At 56.6% G+C, this 20,525-nt stretch overlaps 1 protein-coding gene across 5 annotated transcripts; it reads right to left on the reverse strand.

The window, feature by feature from the left end:
- Positions 1-125: 125 nt before the first annotated feature.
- Positions 126-20,458, reverse strand: RNF41 (ring finger protein 41). 5 transcript variants are annotated; one of them, XM_075737823.1, is made up of 7 exons: positions 20,283-20,458; positions 18,053-18,233; positions 6,576-6,688; positions 3,470-3,741; positions 2,536-2,671; positions 2,158-2,261; positions 126-1,651 (listed from the first exon to the last, which is right to left on the reverse strand). In XM_075737823.1, exons 3-7 carry the CDS (start codon positions 6,663-6,665, stop codon positions 1,300-1,302), a joined length of 954 nt encoding a protein of 317 aa, XP_075593938.1. In that variant the 5' UTR covers positions 6,666-6,688; positions 18,053-18,233; positions 20,283-20,458; the 3' UTR covers positions 126-1,299. The 5 variants fall into 5 exon arrangements, with proteins under 5 accessions (XP_075593938.1, XP_075593941.1, XP_075593939.1 ...); XM_075737826.1 differs by having other exon boundaries at positions 6,465-6,688; positions 20,283-20,404; XM_075737824.1 differs by lacking the exon at positions 18,053-18,233 and having other exon boundaries at positions 20,283-20,456.
- Between the last annotated feature and the right edge of the window lie 67 nt (positions 20,459-20,525).

Genomic DNA, 20,525 nt, shown 5'->3' on the forward strand with positions numbered 1-20,525 from the left:
GGGAGGATGCCCCAAAACCACCCATTTTCACGTGGGATTGAGCCCCTTTGACAAATACCCCCGTGGCCTCCCCAGGAAGGGGTTTTGGGGAGCAGGCGCAGACCCCCAAGGCACCGAGACACTGATAAAGCAACCAGAATGCCGTTTATTGATCACTTAAATCCCTGCCTCCCACCAGCCCGGCTGGGCACCAGACCGAGCCGCGGCCGGATCCGAGCAGTACAGACACCGGAGGAGAAAGTACTGTAAAAAACAACAAAACAAATGCAAATAAATTAAGTTCCCAACAAGTAAACGTAAGCAGGTTCTGAGGTGCCTGTCCACGGTACTTCAAAAAATAAAATAAAAGGGGGAGGGGGAAATAAAAACAAGAAAAGGCCAAAAAAAGTACAAAAAAAATACAGAACCAGAGTCACAAGTGTCTGAAAAGTAACACCAGTAACAGCAGAGAAAGCAGAGCCAAGCACCGGCAAACGAGGGTGGGACGGCATCTCGGGGGGAGACGCCTGGGGGGGTTCGAGCTGGGGGGGGCAAGCGTGGGGATCCGTCCCCCCGGGGAGGAGCAGGGCTGGGGCATGCACAGAGAGAGGGGCTCGAGGGCTGCAGGGCACCGTGGCGGGGGAAAGGCCGGTCCCCAGCCCCGAGTCCCCCCCAAGCCCTCGGTGTGTGCCGGGGGCTCGGCCACAGCTGGTTTGGCTCTGGGTGACGGCACCCAATTCGGGGGCTCCCCCCCAGCCAAGCCCCTTCTCCAGCCCGCAGGAGGGGGGGGAGCGGACCCCGCTGCTGCCGTGCTGCATGGTCGGAGGCAAGGCTCGGGGAAACGGCGGTGGAGAGACGCCGCAGAGCGAGGAGAAAAATCGAGAGAGGGAGAGAAAGCCCAAGGAGGATTTGGCCGCGGGGTCAGTCCACAGCAAGAGCTGAGCTGGGCCTTCAGGTTCGGGCTGGACCAGGAGCTGGGCTTTGGGAGCCCGAGGAGTCTGGGGAGTCCGGCAGGACGCGTGGAGCAGTTGCTCCTTCTCTCCTTGAAAGACATCGAACGGGGAAGCTGATCTGCAAGGGGCGAACGTGGAGGGGCCGCAGTGCGTGCTCACCGCTGGGCCAAGGGTTTGAGTAGTATTTACCAGAGGCGTTTAATCGTTTCAGCTAGGAAGCAAGAGGTTCGAGGGAACGGTGCCCTAAGAAAACCATGTCGGTGACCAGGGAACACCAGCAGTTTTGACCGGTTACGCCCGGTCTCCACCTCTGTGCCTTCCCCCTCCTCTCCCTCGTCAGCACGAAGCGTTTTCTCTTTGCAAGTCCTTAAATTTCCTCCACTCCGTGTGCAAATATCATCACCAGTCCTGGCTCTAGCACCATGTCCTCGCCCATGTGCTGGTTTTCGCAGGCCATCACCACCACGGCCTGCTTGCCGGGGATGCGCTTGGCCACATAGTTCTCGTAGTACCGCCGGTTCATCTGGCGGGTCTCCAGCGTGGCCAAGCCCTGCGGCCAGTTCCGCTCGTGGGCGTTCTCGATCAACTCGTTGATGATGGACGTGGGGCAACCGCTCTCCACCAGTGAACGCTTGATGACGGCCTGCAGCACCGCGTCCGGCGTGGAGATCATTCCACCCCACCGCGTCACCCGGGCCGGCTGCAGGGAGTTCACCCACCTGGTGACAGACAGAGGGACGAGCGGTCAGCACCGTCTGGTTTCGGTGGTTCCCACCGGAATCGAGGAGCAAGGCTGGATGGGAAATGCCTCTGTTTGCCCACCCACCCCTCCAGTTTCACCCCCAGACGGGACCCAGCTGTGGCGTTCGGCTCCGCCGTTCCCTCCCCAGAGGGAGGGGAAGAAAGGACGAGAGGAGAAGCCGCTTCCTCCGGCCTTTCTCACGAGGAGGAAGGAATCTGGCAGCTTCCTGCTGGTGGGCAGGATGCAGGTGGAAGAATAAAAACGGTCCGAACCCATTGTGCAAGGAGCTTACGTGCCGCCCCCCCCCAGCAACCGCCCTCTCGCTTTTGGGAAGCCTTTTCTTATCAAACTGCGCCTTTGCCTTGGAAGGCACCTCACCCCCTCCCAAATCCGTCAGCAAAGCTGGCAGAGTCCCGGCTCCACTCGCGCCCCGACGTGGGGCTCCCCATCTCCTCCCCGATCAGCACGAGGACCAGCACTTACTCCAGGATCTCATTGTATTCGATTGTCTCCTCCAGGTTCTGCAGGTTGGGGTTGACGCTGCGGATGGCGCGCATGTAGGCCTTCAGCAGCTGGATGTCCCGTTTCTACAACAGGCGGGACACAGCGGGGTTTGCAAAAAGGAGTCAGCACCGTGGCCACATGCCGCGGAACCAGACCCCAGCACGGCAGCGGGGAGTAACACATCCCTGCCCGTCAGCTGGGCAGCAGAGTCCCAGCTGCGCTCAGCATGGGATGTTCTGCAGCCACCTTCTTCATCCACAAAGCTTTTTTTGGCGTTTGGTGTCCAAGCAGGTGAGACGGACCCTTCCCCGTGAGAGACCCTGCTGCGTGACAGCCCCCTCACACGCACGGACCTACCTGCTCGGCCAGCTGATGCTTGTGCTCTGCCGAGGTCTTCTCCAGCTCGGCGATTCTCGTCTGCTGCTGTTGCACCACGGATCTTAAATGCTTGATGCAGTTGTGGTTTGGCAGCTCATCTTTGGGCATTTCCAAGCTGCGGAGCATTATAAAAAAAGGTGGAGGCCCCACATTAGGGAAAGTTACACACCAGAGCACTCGGTGTAAGCAGTCTCCAGAACAAATCCAGTCGTGGAGGACTTGCCAAGGGAAGCCCAGCACCAGAACCTCCGACAGGCACAGGAAGCCTGTTCCCTGCCGTGTCTCTGGGCCGAGCCAAATGGTCTCGGGGAGAGCTACGGGAACAAACCACCACCAGGTCGGCAGGCGATGAGGATTTTCCTCCTCCAGAGTGACCAGGGTTCAGAACCAGGGCCCCTGGCAGCCCACGGGCCTCATCCAGTCCCTGAGCGTCTCCAAGCCAACAGTCAAGTCACCATCTGGCTGGCTGGTTACAGCACGTGAGTGTGAAGGTATCGGCACCACGAGCACAGGTGCTGAGGCCACACCAGCCACACACCGCTCCTGGCTCTCGGCAACGTGTAGGAGGGAGCAGAGCTCATGCTGGAACTCGTCCCGGGGGGCTGGAAGGGCTCTGGGCGGATTCACAAAGGTTCCAGTACCCCGTTTCCAGCAGCCAACTGACACCAAAGCCCCAGCAATGAGCTGAAGAGCCAGGGGCTTTGATCCCAGTTTAAAAAGAAATGGCTTTGACTAAAAAAAATCCTTCCCAAGCCTTTTTGCAGTACCATGGCCTTCAAAGCCCTGCCAGCCTCGGAGCTCTGCACCCAGGGGGCAAAGGGGTGCCAGGCACCAAACCCCGGGTTCCTTCCCCGAGCCTGTGGTCCCCGCTCTGCCCACCCTCTGTGACAGAGCCCCCCACGGTCATCCTCACCCGCATCCCTGCTCGCAAGTCACCGGGCGCTTCGGATTGTGCTCGCAGTCATTGAGGTGAGACATCAGGTTGTCAAGTCGCACAACTGCCGTACAGCCGAAAACAGCGTTGTCGCAAGTGATCTGCAGCTTCGAGAGCATATTACGCATGATCCGTGGGACGGGGCGGAGGTGGGCAACCGTCACGACGCTGCGGTCCACGGGGCAAGTCTGCTGCTGGGAGAACCACTGGGTGATGCAGGCATTGCAGAAGGCGTGCTCGCAGTGAGGAGCCTGCAGAGGGGCAGAGAACAGCCAGGCGTTACTCTCACCCGGCGGGGAAGCGTGCACTGTGGTCGTGTGTGGAGGACAACCTCGACCAGAGAAAGGCTCTCACTCTTTAAGGGGCACACAGCAGCTACGTGCTGCCTCACGGGAGGAAAGCAAAGGGAAGAGGCACCTCCATTACACGAGCAGGCACAATGCCTGTGCACGGGAATGCCACTGAAAGCCAGGCCTGTAAAGACCAGCACCTTCCACGCCTCCATCCAGCCCTGGTTCCCAGCTGCGTGCCCAGCCCCACCAAGGTGCTCTCTTCCCCCCAGACATGCGGCGTCCTGTGAGCTGGTGGGCTCCCCAGGACAGGGCACGGACGCCTCAGAGTAGCGCTTCAGCTCTGCTCTCTCCCAGGTAATGCTGCCTCTTGGAAGGGCTGAGGGGGCAAGCCAGATCGGGATGCTAAATTTAAACATTTTCCAGGGCAGACTGGAACGTTACTTCACTGTATTTACACAGCTGGGCTCTGCTCTTACATTCAAGCTGCAGTTGAAAGAGTACAAGATTGGGAGTGGGAGCAGGACGCACGCCAGCTCTTCAGCCAACGCTGATCTTTCTTCCACGGAGCAGAAACCCAGAGTTACGGGAAGGTCAGACGCATTCAGAGCTAAGTCTCACTTACAAGCTGCTCCCTCAGCGCACGGTGCCTTGCAGGCTGCCTTGTACCAGTTGACGCAGGCAGCCGACAATTGCAGGACGTACGCTGGATCAGGATTCACCCGTTCAAGCTACAGGACCATCTTGGGAGTTTTAGTGGCATCGCAGCTCAAGCCAACTGGCCCAGCCCAGCGTCTGCGAGCCAGCGGGCAGCTGAGCCTGTGTCAGACAAGGCAGCACGTGCCAGGCTCTGGCACAGGGACGGCTGCTCCTCTCCCTCGTGTTTTCCTGAAGTCCTGCTCTCCGAGGCTTCAGCTCTCCATGGTCCTCCCCTGAGCTGACCCCCTCTGCTCCCCTTGCAGTGTTTTTGTCCTCCCAAGCCCACCCCCACTGAGATGCAGTGATCAGGATACCCCAAGCGTCACCAAATGCAGACTGGAGATGTGACAGACAATAAACCAAACCAGATTCACCAGCTACTGCGTGCCCAGAACACAGGGAGGGGCCCTGGGGAATCTCCATCCTTGGAGATATTCAGATCTTGGGGCTGGATATGGCTCTGAGCCCTCCGAGAGATCAGCAGGGGTAGCCCTGCTTTGACGAGGCAGAGGGACCTCGTTGGGAGCGAGGAACAAGCAAACAGGGCTCAGGAATTTGCCCCTTCAGACCAAGTCTCGGCAGAGGGCTTGGCTTGCGTTACTAACTCGTGCTAGCTCCAGTTACGGCGGCGCTGGCAGGAGCAGGAGGGCTGGTACCCAGCAGAAAGGCTGTTAAACACGCTTGAGAAAAGCCTGGGAACAAGGGAGTGTGTAATACCACGTTCTCAAAAGGAGATTTAAATAAACTTGCGACTTTCCCTCTGGTTCATGCAAGGGCCCGTGATCGCATTCACATCTTGACAGACTTTTTAAAACCAAAGCTTGTTTTGACATAGCATATTAGCGTAGCTGGAAGGTGCTAACACACGATTTTAATGACAATAGATTGCAATTCCACACAGCCCCAGCCCACTGGCACAGGGGCACACAACTCCCAGCCTCTCCGGCAGGCAGCTTACCACTACAGCACAAATCACAGCTTTTGTGATGCAGTTCATTATTAAGCAATGAAACTGCAATAATTATGCACACGTTTCAGATTATCTCAGTTTTATTTTAATCCGTTTTATTTCAAATGAAGCTGGATTTACCCAGCGGGTACTGAGCTACCAGCACATGGCCGCAGCTCTGCCAGCATAGGAATGCAGACCCCGAAGGGAAAGGATTGGGGGGGGGGGACGGACGACACAGTCCCATGGAGAAGCCAGCTCCGCTCAGCCCCCAGTGCTCCACTGGGGAGGGGGCTATAAAAGCCCCCACTAACCTCTCCCCAAGTAAGAGGGCTTAGCAGGAGACAGCGACACACAGAGCCCTTCCAGCGCCGAGAGGCACAGAGGGCTGGAGACTACCCGCAATAACAGAGCTCACAAGAAAGCCCTGTCCAACAGCCCTTCCGCTTGGCAGGACGCGGAGGGAGGAGTGGAAGCAGCAGCTCCCCATGCACACCCTCCTTCCTGAGCGCCTGCAAGAGCTGTGGAGCGAGCCACAGGATCCACCAAACTGTGCTGGGCCCCAGCAGAGCAGCGTGCCGGAACCAGGGCTGAGGTCCGTCCACCCTCTGAGCTACATTTGGTGGCAGAGGAGCTGAGCCAGGCTCCCAACAGCAAGTAAAACAGATCAGCTCTGTAGCAGGGAGGAAGCATGTGTGCGGGGAAGCAGCAAGGGTCAACCAAGCACGAAGCCGTAAGCAAGGGACAGATTTTAGCATAGCTGCTACCTTGGGACACCGTCACGGGTATGCAGCTGCACTGAGCTTTGGTACCAAGAGTTAAGGAGGGAGTAAGGAATGGAAGGGTGAGGGAAACCTGTCCCAGCAGAAGCTCACCGCTTCCTCCCACCTCGCTGACCCCAGGACATCCCCCAAACCCCGAACATCATTTCCACCAGAGCTCACGCAACTGCAGACTTTTATCCCTGGTGCTGCTTCCTTACTCGTGCTGTTGCCTTAAGCCATTAGTAGGAAAGTGAAGAATCCATTGAGCTCACCTAATGCACACGCTGTGTGTGGCGCCCATCATCTGATCAAGACATCTAGAAGTCTGGAGCTGCAATCGGAGGCTTTCAGTAGCCACAGTCAGTGCTCAGACGGAAACCTACCTGAACCGGCTCCTCCAGGACCCCGCTGCAGATGGGGCATATAAGGTCTTCATCAACATCCCCCTGAAAACGTGCTACATCATACCCCATTGCTCATCACCGATGCCAGAACCCTGTGCAGGGGAAGAAAAGAGCGGTTAGGAGCATCCCGTGACAGCTGGACAGAGCAGACCCCGGCCCTCCCAACAGCCTGGTTGCCAAATTTCTGCTCTCTCCTCCCAGAGCAGCCAGCTGGGGTAGCCCCGGGCACGGCGGGAGCTCACAGGCAGCGCCGTATGGAGGAGCACGCGGGGGGGGAAGCGGTCTCAGCCCCCTTTGTGTGTGCTGAACTGCTCCTCCGTTTTGACGCGCTGCTGGCATTGCCTCTCCCACACACTTTATTACTAATTCTGCTGCAATTTTTCTACTTGCTGGTTTGTTGGGGTTGGTTTTGCAGAGTCCTATTTGGTTTGTAGAGGAGAGGACAGCACAGGGGCACCTCTAACGAGCGAGCCCACTCCCGCAGGCTGAGAGCAGTGGGATGTGTGCCAGGGACCGCTCCTGGGTGCAGCCACTGGCTGCAGAGGAGCTGGCTCCTTCCCTGGAGACCTCAGCTGGGTGTTCCGGCGCCTGGACGAGGGGTCCCCATGACTCGCCAGAGCTGGTGGGGCTCCTGCTTGCAGCACGGAGGGTGTGCAGCCCCGAGAGCAGCCCCACAGGCACCGGGTCCCTGTCCATCCCCGCCGAGGACGGCATTCCCAGGTAACTCCGTTCATCAACTTCTCACAGCCATCTGCCAGAGGCCGACCTTGAGCTCTGCCCCAGCACACTGGCAGTTACCGGTTCCTCTTTGCTTGTCCCTAAAGAGCCAGCTCTTCCTCTCCCGTTCTCATCAACATCAAAGGCGGTGACAAACCGCCACACAGATTCACACTGTGCTTAACTTCAGATAAAGGAATCCCCACCCCCAACACAAACAGGCGCCAGGAGGGACGGGAGGTGTGCGAGGGCACGCGGACGCCACGTGAAACCACCATCCACGCAGTGAAAAGACTGCGGCACGGCAGGACTTCCAGCTGCGCAAACAGCGGGGGCACAGCTACCTGCTCTGGAGGGTGGGTAGAACGCGCCGTGCTGCTGCTCCGCAGCCGGATGCGGCCACCCGGCCACGGCCAGCCGTACCGAGGTCCAGCACCTCAGCCGAGGTGCTTGCGCAACGCCACGATGCAGCTGAAAGAGCTTCGGCTCTAGACAGACGCAGCAAGCAGAGCTGGATGCGGACAGCACCGCGTCTGCTCAGCTAAAGCGGTGAGGGAGGAGAGAAGGTGACGGATGGACAGAAAGGGAGGCTGCAGGTAACGCAATTGCTTTGTGGTTGGGCCTCGGGACCCTCCCCAAGTCAAAGGGCAGCAGGGAGGGACTTTAATCAACCCGCTGGACACGGTGAAAGTCAGACGACAGATAAAACAGCTCCACGTGCTGCTTTGCTTCCACAGAGCAGGCACAGACAAAAGACTCCTCAGATGGAGGCCGGGGTGGGGAAAGTCCCTGTGTCAGAGTTTGCAATTCAGATAACGAGATTAACGGCTGCAGGGAGAACGGATCTCACAGCAACTAGGATCGGGTGCTCTTAAACCTTCCCACGCCTTTGGACAGATGGTGCTCTCCACTGGGAGGGAACCCAAATTCCTTCCCATCCCTTTATGAGCCACTGGCACTGCAAGCCTCAGCACCTCCAACACATTTACATTGGGTTCAAACCAACTGGAAGGGCAAACACGGATGTGGAGGACCCAGCACAACAGCTCCTGGCTGCCAGCTGAGCCACAGCACCCACACAGCCTGCTAAGCTCCCCCCCCCACCATCGAGGTGCTTCGCTTCGCAGCTGGGACCGCTCTGACCTTCTCTGGTGCTCAGGCACTGGTTCATGCCCCGGTGTCTCAGTGTGCCTCTGAATCCAGGAGCAGCTCCACAGACAGCCTGCCCTCTCCTCCTGCTCGGGAGTCAGCACCCGCTCTGCACGGGCGCTCGGGTATCGGGCACTGCTGCTCCAGAACCACACTCCCCAGCAACTCTGCCTTGTCTTTTGCTTCCAAATTCCAACATCATCCTTCCAACAAACAGCTGGGCAAGACACTAAACGTCTTCACAGCCACTCAGGAAAGAGCTGAGCGGAGGGCAAAACGCGAGCACTGAGAGCCAGCCTTGCCATCTGCCAAACAGAAGCCACATCAAAACTTCCGCCAGGAAAATTTCAGCACCTGCACGAGTCTGAGCGCCTCTGAATTCTTCTCGTTCCTCGGCCCAGCTGTTTCCCCTTCTGCCAGAGATCGTCTGTGGGGCTCTGCCAGCACGCTGAAGCAAGAAGCACCCTGCTGTTATCACGAAGCAGAAACAGGAGACCTGAAAGCGTGTCCAAATGCTCAAGTGAGATGGAGCTGGCAACCCAATCTCCCTCCTGCTAGATCCAGAGGTGAATTAACGACCCAGCCCCGCAGGATAGTGGACACACTCATCCTTCCCTCTGCTCAGCAACCTGCAGGATGGCCCCAAAGAAGGTATCATATAGCTAATATGAGCAAGCCCTACTTGCGCAGTGCTACTCAGCAAGAGCGATGATTCACGGGCTGCAGGGATCCATCACGTGCTGAACCAAAGCACAAAGAGCTTAGAAAATACCTTTCCTGGAAGGGCTGGCAGAGGCGCTCAGACACTGGCGTGATGTTGAGCCAAACCATCTGCAACACGGGCAAGACACCATACAGGGGAGGGAAGGCTGAACCCAGGCAAACCCACTGTTGCAGGAAATTACTTCTGCCGTAAACAGCAACTGCCACCTATGATTATAATTGATTTAAGCGAATGAGATTCCAAATCCTGTCCTCTCCAAATACGCACAGCTTCCTGACCCCAGCACCGTCAGCCTCCCTAGGGCTGGGTAGGGAGAGGGGACAGATCGCACAGATTAGAGGCCAGTTGCAGAACTGGGCTTTAGCCCAAATTTCAGAGAAAAGCCGAGCTAAGTCACTTTTTCACCCCTTCCCTCCGCTTCCCTTGTCATCACACTCCTGCCCCCCCCCCCCCATTTGTAGATTGCCATCTTCTTGGCCTGGGGACTCCAAGCACCTGCACGGGATCTACATGGCAACAAGGGCTTGATGGTATCAGAGAGGATCAGTAATTAACAAGTCAAAAGCACTTTGACATTCCTACCCTTACCCAAAGCCTCCTCAGCATCCACCAGCCCAGACAAAGGTTCCTAACAAGCCCTCGGGGAAGCAGAGGAGAGGAAAGAGGAAGGCAACAACTCACTCCCCAGCTGGTTAGAGCAGCAAGGCCGGCCCCAAGCCTGTCGCATCCCCACGCAGGGATCTCCCAGCTCCCCAGTTGCTACAGAGGGCCAGCATCTTGTCCCAAGCCCTGACTTGTGCTACTCTTCCGTCCTCTCCACAAACCCACCATTTAAATAGGCAAATACGACATCTACAAGTGAAGGCAGCCCATCACCGTGACCTTCCCCTGCTCCGGTCACAGGACATTCATTCCTATGTACCCAATGCGTTGCTGTTTTGCTCCAAATCTTGGGCAAAAGGGATTACTTTTGGTTGTCTGGCATGAGCTTACCTCCGCCCTTCAAATGGCAGCGCAGGGTCACAGCGAGCAAGGCTGGGGTTCTCTCACCAAAGCGTATCTGCCTGTCTGTCATGTCAGCAGCAACCATACAGATAAGATTTCTGTGGTAATACTGCGCTGTCTGCCAGCACGATAACTAACTGTTCCTGCCCCCAGAGGAAAATTCAATTGCTGAGAAATTTTTTTTTCTGTTGACAAAAGGAAAGTTAACGGCTTAAAAAAAGCTCCCCCTCCTCCTTGAAAACAAGTCTGCATGGGAGCCTGTGGATTTGTTCCACGGCCCCCAAAGCACATGTTCACATGTTCCCTCCTTTGTGCCACAATATGTTCGAGCCGCTGGATCCCAGACACTCTGGCTGAGCCAAGCTTTCTGCCTGCTCGACTGCTCCAGGCACAGTCTGTGGAACAAGCCAGCATCTACCGGCTCCAGAGGAGCTCTCCACTCCACCAGCACAGGGAGGCTGACTCATCTGCAGATCGCAGGGTTGTGCTTCCACACTCCTGCGCACCCACACAGCCAGCTCTCCTCAGCCAACGGCTGTTCCGGGCTACAAGCACACCTGGAAAGGGCCTGGCCCTCAACAGCTTCGCTGGGGAAGCAGCATCTGCCACGAGATCTTACCAGCACTGTTGGCCGCAGGACGCGGGGCAGGAGCAGACACCTCCACCTGCGCCACGCAAACAACGTGCCAGGCTGTCGGGAGACACTGACTCACTCCCAGGAGCTGACGAGTACGAGCAGCACGAGCAAGGACCAGCGCAGAAGTAGACAACAGCACTGGAAGGGAAGCGAGTTTCACCCAGGTAAACAACGTGCTGGCTACAGAACTCGCCTGGACCCTGAAGAAAGAGGTACCGACCCACCTCGACCCATAGAGTGGTGCCAAGCGGAACAGGCGACAGGAACGACTCCATGTTCACACTAGAGCTCACAAGATAAGCCAACCTGGTCCAAGGCAAACGATAAGTGATAATAGCGAGAACAAAGCGATCACGGGAGCAGAGCCAGCACCTACCTACTAAATACATGGCAAAGTAATAGGCCTGGGAAAATCAAGCACAACAGTCAGTAAAGCCAAGGATGGGACAAAGAGCAGCGACCACCCCAGGGCCTTGTGTTCGAACGCAGAGGTGTCCAACTCCTCCCTGGGGACACCAGCCGCTGCCAGCTCCGCTGCCTGCCCTCCTTCGAGCAGCAGATCCGCAGAGCCACTTCTGAGCCAGCATTCTGGTGCCAGTTCACTAGAGAAGCCCATCCCTTCTTTGGAAATACAGAAGACCAGACAGAATCCCTTAAAAATTAAAAACAAACAAACAAAACAAATCAAACTTAATTAGCCTGTGCTGGAAGTCTCCAGTGTCAGGCTTTGCCTGGTTCTCAGGGAAAAAAAGACACAATTTTCTCATTATTTCCAATATAAGTGTTGTCAACAGATACCAGAGCCGCTTTGCAGCTGGGATAGCTCAGGAGAAACCTGTTCTGTGAGCAATGGTGTTTTTAATAATCTTTCCTAATTTCATCAGCTTTGCAAGCCAAAAGAAATAGAATTAAAACCTGAAAGCAAGGGGGAGGGGAGGAAAGGCAGAGAAAACAACATATGGATGCAAGAGGGGCTGTTCTGTAGCAGTTACAGCCCAGCATGGGAGCCAGGACACCAGCGATCTTCTCGCTGGTTTGCACTGTGTGTGTTCTGGGGCACCACGCTTTGTTGTCTCTGTTCCCCTGCTGTGAGTAAATACATCTCCGGGGGGCTGCACGGTTTCTGAAGCCGTCTTGCCGCTGCTGGAAAGTTTCCGGGGGCGGGCGGGGGGAAACATGACCCAGAAGCTTAAAGAAGTCAAGTTTTGCAGCAATTGGCTCTCAACCTGCATTAGTTTAAGATGGCCTCTGCTCCCAGGAGTCACACCAAGGAAAGAGGCTGCCAGCACTGCCGGTGGGACAGCAGAAGATCTGGGACATCCAGTCACCAAGCCCAGGTGACGACTCGCCTGCCCTCCTGCCAGCGCCGCTCGCTGCGGCTCACGACATCCCCCGGCATCTGGAGTCCGTGCACTGTATAGCGCGGCAGCCAGCAGCTGTGACGAACAGGCCATGCTGCTGAGAGGAGTGCCCAGCACAGGGCCACCCGGAGCCGTGGGGTGCTGGGGACCCATCAGTCAGTGCTGGCAACAGCCCCCAGTGCTACACAAGAAAGGAAGAGCAGGCCAAAACTGAAGATTAACAAGAGCAATATTGAATCCGAACACGCAACATAATCTAAAGCTGGCTAAAAGTCCCTCTGCCTGACCTAGTTGTCCAGCGACCCAGTTTCCAAACCACACAGCACAGCGGGACGGACACAAGCCCGGTGCATGCTGCGCATTCCTGGCCGGAGCAACTTCCCTACGCTGCTGGGCCTGGCAGGGAATCGAAGCGGGCAGACGGGCTCAGCAGAAATCCAAACTTTACCCTAATCTGGAACTACAAGCTCTCTGCTCAGATATGGGCTCCACGAGGATTTAATGGCAAGGAAGAGCTGGCACAACGTACGTCCCGTAACTTCTCTGGAAACAAAACACCGGGAGTGCAGGTCCAGCTGCCGAACCCCCACGGCTCCTCCGCCTGGGGCTGTGCACCCTGCACCCACACGGACAGGAGTTACGCAGCTGCGCGTTACGGAAAGGTGAAGGCAGCAAGAACAACCACCGCTCGGTTTCACGGGATACAGGCTGGGGCCAGCCACCTTCCCCACTACCTTCTCCTGCCTGCACAGGGCTTCGGCAGCTCTGGCCAGACCGTTCCAAGCGACTGCGTTTATAGCCTTGACTCCTGCCAGACCCTCCTGGTCCTTCTGATCATTACCTTGACATTTCCGGTACAAAATTACACCCTGCGCCCACCTGTGTTACGCGCTGCTTGACAGAGCGGATCTGATTTCAAACGCCAGCACCGGAACCTAGCGGGGTCCAGAGTCCGCCTGACACGGGCGATCCCCGGCTCAGCCACACACGGAGTCCCTTGCTCGGCACTGCTGGTGAGGTCTGGAGGGGCAACTCAGCGGCCACAGGATCGGATTTGTGGCATCACTCTGCGTGTTCATTTGCTTCTTCCCATTTTGTTGGCATCCCGCTTGCCTGCACGTGCAGAATGAGCCTACGTGCTTGAGTGGTTTTCCCAGGAATTTCTGTGTGCATTTGACATCTACGGGCCACAAGGTTAAAAACCACCGGTGCGGAGGAGAGTGCTGGTCGCTTCACCCGCCCGACTTCAACCTCGCCATCAAGAGTAAGTGGTGAAGAGCAGCAGATAGAACAAACCTGTTCTGCCTCCACACACACCAAGCCGGGAACCACCAGCACTTGGCCTGGGCATCATTAACCACCTCACTAATGACACCACCGAGATGCAGAGCTCCCTCCCCACCAAAAAAAATTGATCAGACAAACAGCCTCAGTCGAAACGTGACTCTCTCACTTCTCTCCAGCGTTAATACCCAGGACCTCTAATTGCTGTTGCAGGAAGCAGACAGCAATTTACAGTAATTTACGTGACACTCGCAGGAAAAGCCAGCGAAGCAATCCTAACAGCAGCTCCAGTTTCAGCGAAGAGCCCGGCAAGCCTTCGTGCTCTGTGATACAGCGGCATTCCTGCAGTGCTGCTTGCTCTGCGGCACGACTTGTTAAACCCCGCACACGGACGGGTACCGCAGCAGAGCCACGCTCCAGGCTCGAGGGGAACAACGACACCGAGGAGTTGGGTTTGATCGATTAACCCAATGCTAACTAGTATCTCGATTCTCGCTTACTAATCCTTCAAAGGGTTACCACCCGCTTCAACGTAATTGTTGAGTTAATGTACCTGTTTTGGAACAATGGTGACACGAGTTAATTTGTTCCTTCTCCAGAAGAGTTTCCTTCAGCAGGAACAAAACCCGACAGGCTCGACGAGCTTGCTGCAGCCCCTCCCACACCCAAAATAATCGATACCCCCCACGCCTAAAACTTTTCCCATGTGGAGGTGTTTCTTCAAAGTGTTTTAAACAGTTAGCAGGGACTTCAGGAATTACTGACTCTAATCCACAAAGTTTTAGTACATACTATTTTGATTCAAGAGGCCACAGGCAAAACACTTAAAAATATTACTCATTATTTGCTAATTAAAGCCAACAGCATTAAAAGTACAAATCTGACAGCTCTTGCCATAAAGATTTTTCCTCCAGTGCCGATCTTCTGTTTGACATTAGCTCACTTCCAGAGAGCAAAACATCCCAGAGAGAAAAATTAGAATAAAAATCCCTTTTTCTAAAAAGCCTTTCACAAATCAAAGAAGCTCTTGCCCAAGTACACACAGGCAAACAAGATCAAAAGGAAAGCGGGGTTAAACAATCGTTCTCGGTTGTATAATAGGAGGAAAACACATCAATCGTGAGGCCCTGCCCAAGTTCAAGATCCCGTTTCGGTAGCTGGTGGAAGGACAAACAACATGTTGACGAGCTCCTATTGCTTAACCCCTGCAGAATCAGGCTAGAGGGCTTTGCCACCCAGCAAGTCCATTCCTTATGCTGGGAAGCTCGTCCAGGATCACTAAAGCCCGGCTTATAGTCCTGGGAACACCTACAGGCATCATGCCTAGTGCTGGCAGCGCGTCAACGTCCCACGACACGAAACAACGCTACCAAAAAAGCACAGCCAGCCTCTCCCGGCTGGGACCCAACAAAACCATCCCGTTTTCTGTACTTTTAATGCGGCGAAAGAGGCTGGAGGCAGAATAGCTTGCTGTGGAAATCAGCTACCTCGAGACAGGAAAGCAAAAAAAAAAAAAAATCTTGGGGAAGTTCCTCGAGGCAGCAGCTGAAAGCCGAGCAGAAGCAACATCCGTGGACCGGATCAAACCCCCACTCCACTCCAGCCGCCCTACCTTCAGCCTGTGAGGAACACGGCAAGACCTCCCGGGTTGCCAAGATCCTACAGCCCTATGAAATGCATAATCACGAATCAGAGCTGACTGCGAGCCTGTGCTTCGCAACTGAAAGCGGCTCGGGGAAGGCAGTTTGCTGCTGTAGGTTGCTAAGCCACGGCAACGACTTCTGGGGGAAAAAAATAAAAATCACACATTGTTTTGGAACATCAAGGTCCTGCTCTTTATTAAGACATTCTGACAGGGTGGCCTGACCCGGAACTGCTGAGCCACCCACCCAATTCCTGCCATTGCCCTTCTGTACTTTTTTCAGATCAAGCCCTTCTAAAGCTCAGGAATTTGATCTACAGCACTGTCAAGGGGCTTTGTTGCCTCAGATGGGGCAGAAATAATACCCCAAATCCCACAGATCTACAATGCCCCAGGGATGATAGGGAGAACAAGGTCGGCACCGCTTTTGTCTCAGAGAAGCAAACCTCACGGCAGATTTCCACAGGACGGCATCATATTCCTCCAAAAATATTTCAACAGGAGGAGGATGCTCTCCTTTACAGGGCTACACCCACCTCCTGGCAGAGGTCGCAGTACTGCAGCCGCAGACTCGGGGTGAGACCCTGCCCATGAACTCCCCAGCACACGAGGGCTGTCACCCACCACCCCCCGCCACACACGAGGGCTGTCACCCACCACCCCCCGCCACACACGAGGGCTGTCACCGATCGCCCTCAGAACGGGGGACACGTTTGGTCCGTGCATCGCAAACAGAACCGCAGCCTCCCGAGCCCTGGGCTCCTCTGCCTCAGGTTAATTAGGAGGGAAATGGTTGAGGTGCAAGCAGAAACACACATTTCAGGTTTTGTTCCTGCTGCTACGAGCTCAGAATATTCTTCCCACTTGCTGCATTTCAACACTGCAAAGTCTCTTCACTTTCCTTCAGCTCTGCCTGCAGCAGCTCCTGCCTACCAGGAACCGGGGTCCTGGCACTTGGGGTGCGAGCTCCCATTAAAAACTACTCGAGCCCCCAGCTGCCCTCCCCGGCTGTCGCCCGAGCTCTGACACATCCCGCAAACCCCAGAGCTCCTGGAGGAATGTGGCGCAGCATGCTGCCGCAGCCCGCAGCGTGTCTACAGGCAGATACGGCAAGAGCAGAGGAAGATGTTGCCACTGACAGCCGAGAGGCAGGAACCCGGCCCCAGCCTAATTCTGGGGGGCTGCCCTTCCTCATCTGCGGCAGCAGAGGCACCGGCAGGCTCTGCACCCACGAGAAGTCTTTTTTCTGGGGAGCGTTCATGGCTACAGATAAGGCAGAGAAGGCTGCGAGGGTCTGCGTGGCAGATTTCCCTTCGGGAGATAAGTGGAGCGAACCACTTGTTAACAGCTGGGGCCATGCTGGAATTACAGAGCACAGCTTTACCCAGCTCTGCCAAGCCTTTTATCTTCTGTTCCGTTTCTTACAGTGTCAAGACACCAAGAAAATGAAAAGCTTAAATCTGAAGTTAAGCTAGCTTATATTTGGGTTCCCTCCCCCTGTCCCGTCCCCCCCCGAAGCAGCAGATGTAAGTCACAGCCAGCAAAATGTCTGACTACACACATTCAGTTATAAAAAGCACCCTGCATCGCTGCTCCACCCATACCCCATCCCCTCCTGACTCTATCTGCTCCCCGAGAAGTGGAAGCGACGCCTTGTCTCAAAGGAAACCACACCGGGCCATTCGTTCAAATGGGGGCAGACGTGCTGCTCCGGTACCTGCCGCAGAAAGGCAGACGGACACCTGGCAGGCAGGAGGACACCCAGGAGCCACCTCCTCCACCAGCGGCACCCAGGAGGTCCCAGCTCCTCGAACGGTTCCCAGAGCCCCAAGACAGCTCAGCACCCCACCAAGTCTCCACGTTTCCGCTGGGACCCACCTTCGACTATCGACGCTGCTGTCGCACTGAGCGAGCCCAGACCGGCTGCCACACGGAAACCATAACATGAGAAGACCGAAGAGCTTTTTGCCTTCCGTCTAAAGCACTTGAACGCGAGGGATCTCGTTAGGCTCAGTGAATAATCCCATCCTCGCAGCAGAACAGCACGGATCCTATTCAGCGAGGAGTGTTTCCTGTTTTCTGCTGCGAGGAGCCCACACAAGCTGCGAAGCCCCAGCAGTTGGCCAGTCACCAAACGGACTGATCAGCGAGAAAACGCAGGCAGAGACCGCCTGAGCGGCGCAGCTCATGGCTCGCTTTTACCTTTAGTTCTGTTTGAAGTTTGCTGCGCATTGCCTCCAGCTGTCTCCGCAGCCTTTTTGCGATGCCTTTCCAGAACTCCAGATTCACTGGCAGGTTTTGTTAACAAAGCACTTTCCCTGCGAGTCACAGGGAACCTCGCTCGCTCTCAAGCGCTCTGGGAATTCCAGAGTCTGCCCTTCTCCTTCTAGAGCACCAAGCAAAGTAAGAGATACACAAATCAGGCAGGGGCAGTTTCTAAGCCAGTTTGGCAGGACTTATTCTAAACCTCTGAAATTTAAGGCATATCAAGCTATTTCCCTGTAGACATTAATTTACACCGAAGGTTCTTTAACGGCTGTAAAGCAAGAGCTGTTTCCTTCCTTGTGAACCTGCACGGGCCCGGGAACAGCAGGCTGTGATCTCTAAACGGTGATGTAGGTAAATCCGCCCAGGGAGAGACCAGGCAGCTACAAGCTGCTAGAACGTGTTGCACTGTCAGCCGCAACGGGGGGACCGTCAGGACACACATAGATCTCGTTAGCAGAGCAAAAGCAAAGTTTTCAGATAAATATGACTTCAAAGTTCTCGGTAGCAGCCAACTGAAAGCCCTGAAAGCATATATAAAGCAATACCCCATAACACTGCAGATGTAACTCTAACCGTTCATGTGTCAGAGGCTCTATGTGTGTGGAGGAAGGACTTAAAACTCATCCCCCGTGCACAGATGGTGAAAGTTTTGAGAGGCATTTGATTTACCTTCCGCGGCAGAATTCCTCCCTAGGTAGCAAAGAGGCAGGGCTGGGCTGGGTTCACTCTTTTCAGGGACACGCTCCCAATGGCCCATCTTTTCCCGTTCCTCTTCTACAGCTCAAAATGTCGTTCTTCGAGGGCCGAGAGCCGCTGCCACGCAGCAGTCATAAGGTCAGGCAGGACAGATCTAGTCACAAGGCGGGGGGGAAAAAAAACCAGAAGGAGAGATGAGCATGGCAAAAACTGAGGTGGAAACCTGCACCCGGCTCTCGCCCCCTCTCAGGGCCCAGATGAAGACATCCCTCTTCCTCCACACACGAACCCAGGAACCTGCCAACTTCAGCCACACAGAAGAGGAACTCTGTAACTTTCCTAAAAAGCCAGATAACCCGCACAGAAACCATCAAGCGCCTGCAGCGCGAGCCCCGTACGCCTCTGACGCGGATACGCGTTCCCCTGGGGACAAGGGTCTGAAGTCGGTCAGGAGAACAGAGAACCACCACTGCATCTCAGCCCGCCCTACGCCCTCCCTTGTCTTCCAACCACAGAGAAAAACCTCCACCTTGTCTTTTTTCTTTCCTTTTTTTTTTTTTTTTTTAAATTTAAATTGCAAGACTAAGGGCTCCTCCAGAGCCCCTGCACATCCCAGCCTCCCTGACAGGCTGAACACGACTGAGCCGGTGATCCAAACATCGGTTGCCTCCCCGTGGCATTTTGCTTCAGAAATTCCAGCCCTCGGCCAGAACTCCGCTTGCCTCAAACCCCCACCTCGCCCAGCCGGGATGAGAGGCGTTCCCAGCAGGATCGCAGCGTGTGCAGGGGAAGAAACATTTGCCCAGTAGGTAAAGTCTCAGCTTTTCAGTTACACAATCCTGCTAAAAATAGCTTCCCCAAATGCCACCTTAAGATCTTCTGACACAAATCCAAGTTTTTCTTGCAACTCCTCTGCTCGCTCTAGCATTGCAAAAATCGACAGCAGGGAAGCCCGAATCGGAAAATCTGCTTTGGTTTTATCTGCTGGTCTCGGCAACAAGGATAAAACCAGCTCAGAAACACCCCGGACGTTACCCCCGCGCTGAACCGGGCACGATGGCACCTGGCCTCCGAAGCCACCACAAGCAGCTTTGTTGCTGTTATAACAAAAAAGTTTATCTGATGCTGTTGTGCATCTTTACATTTATCACTTATAAACACATTAAAAAAGACCAAGGCCCTTCCTGTAAGATGAGATCCCGCCTGGCTCAGGTGCTTAGTAGAGACGAGCAGCAGTACGCGGCCTGCTTTGTGAAACCTCGTCGCAAATAAACCCTTATCCCATTTAATTACCGACTTCCCTCCACCTCCTACCCCACCCGAGCAGACAGACAGGCCGCACGATGCGCTCTGAAGGTCAGGCTCCCGAGAACCGGGCAGCCGCGCGCGTTCCCCTCGGGGTGCTCTCCTGCTGCGTACGGGGGGGGGTCCCCGGCCCCACCGGGGATCAGGACGGCCCAAACCCTCGCCGGGCCACGGCAGCACCCAGAGGCTGCGCTAATTCGTCATCGGAGCCGCTTTCAGCCCAGTTCAAGCGTTTCCTTCAAAAGCCCCTCGAAGAGAAACTGCCGGTTTACGACACCGTAGTGTCGGGGGAACCAGCAGCTTCGCAGACCACCGGTAGATTTTCTGCTCCGGTGCTTCGCACCGTGCGGGCCGAGCCCTGCAGGCGCCCCTGGGGGGGGGACGGGACGGGACACGCTGCCAGGGGTTCGCCCCAGGCCGAGCCCAGCCGGGCTGTCAGAGACGGGCGCCCGCCCAGCCCGGCGGCACGAAGACCCCGCAGCGCCGGGGCCGTACCCACACCCCCCTCCCCGGGGCTCCTTCTCTCCCCCCCCCCCAGCCTCGGGGGGTTTCACGCCGCCGCGGTGCCCTCCCCCGGCAGCTCCCCCCCACCTCCGCAGCCGGGCCCGGCCCCCATCGCGCACAGGCCCCAGGAGCGCCGGGCCTCCTGCCAGCCCGGACCCGGCTTCACGGGGCCCCCGTGCCCCGGCCCGGGGCCGCAGCGGCCCCCAAGTCCCTTCCCGGGCACCCCCGGCCCCCCCCCCCCAGAGCCCCTGACACCGCCCCACCGCCCCCAGGGCGCCCCCGGCCCCACGGGGCCCTTCCCCCCCCCCCCCCAATCCCGTTCTCCCCCCGCCGAGCCCGGCCCCTCCCGCCCCACGGCCCCGCAGCCCCCCAGCACAGCCCCGGCCTCACGTACCGCCTGCCGCCCGGGCCGGCTCCGGGACGCCGCGGGGCTGAGGGGCGGCCGTGGCCTGCACCGCCTCCCCCCGCCCGGCCCCGCCGCGCTGCTACGCAACCCCCTCCCCGCCGGAAGCTCCCACCCGCCGCAGGCCGGAAGCGACGCTCTAGCCGGCGAAAAGCACCGATGGCCGGAACTCGCTGGTCGGGGCGGGCTCTATGACCCCTGAGGGGCGGGACGGAGGCGGGACCTACTACCTAA

The sequence above is a fragment of the Balearica regulorum genome, chromosome 29 (genome assembly GCF_011004875.1).
Source record: "Balearica regulorum gibbericeps isolate bBalReg1 chromosome 29, bBalReg1.pri, whole genome shotgun sequence".
In the NCBI taxonomy this organism is placed as follows: Eukaryota; Metazoa; Chordata; class Aves; order Gruiformes; family Gruidae; genus Balearica; species Balearica regulorum.

Coding starts and splice junctions, on each gene's coding strand:
- RNF41 (XM_075737823.1), bottom strand. CDS start 6,665: ATGGGGTATGATGTAGCACGTTTTCAGGGGGATGTTGATGAAGACCTT. Junction 3,742..6,575: donor TCCTGGAGGAGCCGGTTCAG/GTAGGTTTCCGT, acceptor GCCCCTCTGCAG/GCTCCTCACTGCGAGCACGC. Junction 2,672..3,469: donor ACTTGCGAGCAGGGATGCGG/GTGAGGATGACC, acceptor AATGCTCCGCAG/CTTGGAAATGCCCAAAGATG.